At 41.1% G+C, this 3608-nt stretch overlaps 1 protein-coding gene across 1 annotated transcript; it reads left to right on the top strand.

Annotated features, from left to right (window-relative positions):
* The first annotated feature begins 644 nt into the window (after positions 1–644).
* SARC_13478 (hypothetical protein) lies at positions 645–3401 on the top strand. Its single transcript, XM_014292391.1, has 2 exons — positions 645–2441; positions 2557–3401. Exons 1-2 carry the CDS (start codon positions 913–915, stop codon positions 3317–3319), a joined length of 2292 nt encoding a protein of 763 aa, XP_014147866.1. The 5' UTR covers positions 645–912; the 3' UTR covers positions 3320–3401.
* The last annotated feature ends 207 nt before the right edge of the window (positions 3402–3608 follow it).

Genomic DNA, 3608 nt, shown 5'->3' on the forward strand with positions numbered 1-3608 from the left:
CCCTAAACCCTAAAACCCTAAACCCTAAAACCCTAAAACCCTAAACCCTAAACCCCCATTGAACTAATCCAAACTCTCTTACACATCAACGGCCGTCTGATCCTGACGAATCATGCTACGGAACTAACACATAAATCTATTGATACTTAAACTTATACTCTAGAACACTACCACATATACTAGCACAATATTACAGTACTACATAGCTACCTGCACCGTTGCGTTCAACTGGTCAATTTTAGTAAAGTGACCGTTCTCCTGTACCGTATTTTGTTGATTTTTATATTTCTGTACATACACAGTGTAAAAGGGTGGTTATTAACGAGGAGTTTTCAATAAATCCGTTTAATTAAAGGTATTTTTCAACCAATAAGACCACATAGTTTTTGTTTTTCGAAAATTCATTTAAAATTGTTTTTTAAGTAACAAAAAATATACCACAATTCGAAAATTCATTTAAAATTGTTTTTTAAGTAACAAAAAAAAGAGTTCTACAGTCTACACTCTAGCTGGGCCTACAAATGGGCAAAAAAATATTTTGGACCTTTTACTTATTTTGTAAAGGGTCTTAAATGGGAAAAACACGTTCCACCCGGAAATAATTAAAAAGCCTCACGGACGTTTTTTAGAGACGGACAAGAAATCGGTGATAAAGTGAGGAGCGAACAAAAAACCCTTTATTACGCTCAGTATTAAATATCATTCATGGCAATAATAGTAGACCACGACGACACTAGGTTCATTACAATACACTTCTATCATTCGGGTTGTGCTCATCCAGTTTGGTTATCCCATTGTCAGTTACACCATTGTGCACGGAGCTGACAACAGTTGTCTTTAGTTCTGAATAGGATTACCACATATACACAGCGTGTCCGCTCTTTCCACAACTGCAACAATTAATTGCACCGAATGTACAAATCGATGGCCTATAATATGTTGAAGCTGCTCTTGTTGCGTAAGAGTATTATTTTATTTGTTTTCTCATACCTTATGTATGGATTATGGACTCAACAATTATTTCCTTCTGAAATGATTGAAGTTGCGGAGGAAGTTGAGGTGCGACTGAAGGACGTGGAAAGGTTCAGAGTTATTGACACTGACAAGTTTTTAAATGCAAATAGAATACAAGCTGGATCGAGAAAAAGCGTTTGCTTAGTCACTGCTGCAATAAGTGGCCCTACCTTAAGTGGTGGAATTGCATCTGCTTTCCATAATCTCGCATTGCACCTGGGAGAAGATGAACGATTCGAGGTTTACGTGTTATATACTCCACACCCGTACTACCAATCTGGAACTGTTACAGAGCATACTCGCTTCTTCAAAGAACACAACGTCACATTCATTACTTTACCTGGTGGAAGTGATAAGTATTACGGTTCACCTTTGATGGTACGTTCTTATAGAGTAATGCAGTATCTGCTGCATGCAACGACAAGGTTCGATATCATTTCCTTTCACGATTACATGGGACTTGGGTACTATACCACCATGCTTAAGAGACAAGGGCTAGGGTTCTCTAAGTCTGTTTTGATGGCGCAACTGCACAGCACCTTGCTCTGGTCGGACATATTAGGCGAACGGTCTCCGAAATCATATCATACATTGGGTTATTATCACATGGAGAAGAAAAGTATAGAATGGGCGGACGTTCGGATATCACCCAGTCGCTACTACCTCGACTGGCTAGAGTCTAGTTTCATGCCCGCACGACTCTCTAACGGGCATAATTTCGTTCTCCACAATCTCGTATATCCCCTGCCCACTCCTACTTCTGAAAAGATATCAAAATTTTCTAACCATTTAGTTTTCTTTAGTCGGTTAGAAGTGCGAAAGGGTTTGTTTGTATTTCTTCAAGCTTTGAAAAAGGAAATCAAAGGTGTAGGTGCAATTACATTTCTAGGACCCAAGGTAAATATAGACGGGGAGTCATCGATCTCTGTTATTGAGAGCTCTGTGAATAGCATTGAGTGGATCACCAGCAACGGTGTTGAAGTCAACTTCGTAACTGACAAAGGATCCGCCGCTGCGATCCAGCATATAAAAGCTACTAATGGGATAGCAGTCATGCCAACTCTAGGAGAGAACTCCCCATATGTGGTATTAGAAATGATAGCCCATCGAGTCCCTTTCATCACGACAAACGCTGGTGGGGGTTTGGAGCTTATAGATAGAGTTTCTCCGGATAATATCGTACGAGCGGGGTGTGTTAGATGTTTGTATGGTTCACTTCAAAAAGCTATGTCAGAAAATGGTCTACAACCAGTGGGCCCAAGTGTGCCGTTCGATGTAGCTCGTTCAAATTACCTCGATGTCTTGGAAGTCCTGGGGAGTTGGAACGAGCCGGCGGAAATCACTCCTGCAAAATACGGTGGCTATAGTGTGGTATTCGGGATCACATCACATGACCGTCCAGAGACACTGATCAAAGCCGTCGAAAGGTACGCGGTTCTCTTTTTGATACGCGTTTTTTTTCTTCAATTCGTAATTAAAACTTGTGTTGTCACCAAAAAAGTTTCTAACCTGTGAGTACTTCCTCTATCTCGCAACTCACAGTGTTCTCGATCAAGACTACGATCACTCTTCGATACGAATAATTGTGGTCGACGACGCTTCGACGGCGCCAGGGATAGAAAAAGTATTAGAAAAAATTCGTCAACTTGCTGTAAAGGAAAGGGTCGCAATCGATGTAATTCGTAATGAGGAGAACAAATTTGTCGCAGCTAACCGCAACTATATATTCAACATTGGAGTTGAACAACGTGCTGATTATGTTTGCTTATTGGACGACGACGATGTGTTGTACGCAGATATGACCCGAAATTTCATGACGGTCGCAGCCAATACCGACGCAGATGTGCTTGTAAGCTTGAGCGATAACTTCATATCGAAGTCGGATGGAAACCGAGTTTTCTCACACTTATCATTAGCTTTAGGAAATTCAGTGGGAGTCAATACCATAGTCAATTTCATAGGGAAAGGAACACTGTGTGCCAAGCCTAAAGTTGTGGCCTCTTTTCGAGGTCACGATGCTGATTCGGAACTATCGAACTCGCCTTTCGTCGACTGGCAAATGTTGACAAGGGCGTACCTCAACAATTGCAACATAGAATTAGTTCCTTTGCCAGCTTATCGATATACTCAAAATTCGAAGGATAGTCTTCTTCATGAACGTAATGGCCGCCATGATATCTTCAGGGGTCACATGAAAATTGTAAGAGATATTTTAGCAGGTACCCCCGAACACCTCAGAGATTTCATGTATTATAGTCTAATGAAATTACGTCGACCGGAACTGTCAAGCGATGGAATATTCTAGAGTCTATAGAACTTACTCTTCACCCATAATTGTCAGCTCAAAGCCTCAAACAACAAAAAATAAATCCATGAAGAGTTATGAGCTGACCGAGGAACATTTATTTTTCGATTATAGAAAAATCAGTATATTGTTTATTTGTACCCTTGGGGACAAGAATTTTCATTTTAGGCGAATTGTCCCTGGGTCGACGTCTCCCAACAGATGTGGGGTTTGTTCGACCTCGAGCTCTTCGCCAGCCACGAGGACCATGTCCACACCTCACTGTATACTGCACGAAGGACGTCACTGG

This window comes from Sphaeroforma arctica (assembly GCF_001186125.1).
Source record: "Sphaeroforma arctica JP610 unplaced genomic scaffold supercont1.3339, whole genome shotgun sequence".
Lineage (NCBI taxonomy): Eukaryota > Ichthyosporea > Ichthyophonida > Sphaeroforma > Sphaeroforma arctica.

Coding starts and splice junctions, on each gene's coding strand:
- SARC_13478 (XM_014292391.1), top strand. CDS start 913: ATGTACAAATCGATGGCCTATAATATGTTGAAGCTGCTCTTGTTGCGT. Junction 2,442..2,556: donor CTGATCAAAGCCGTCGAAAG/GTACGCGGTTCT, acceptor CGCAACTCACAG/TGTTCTCGATCAAGACTACG.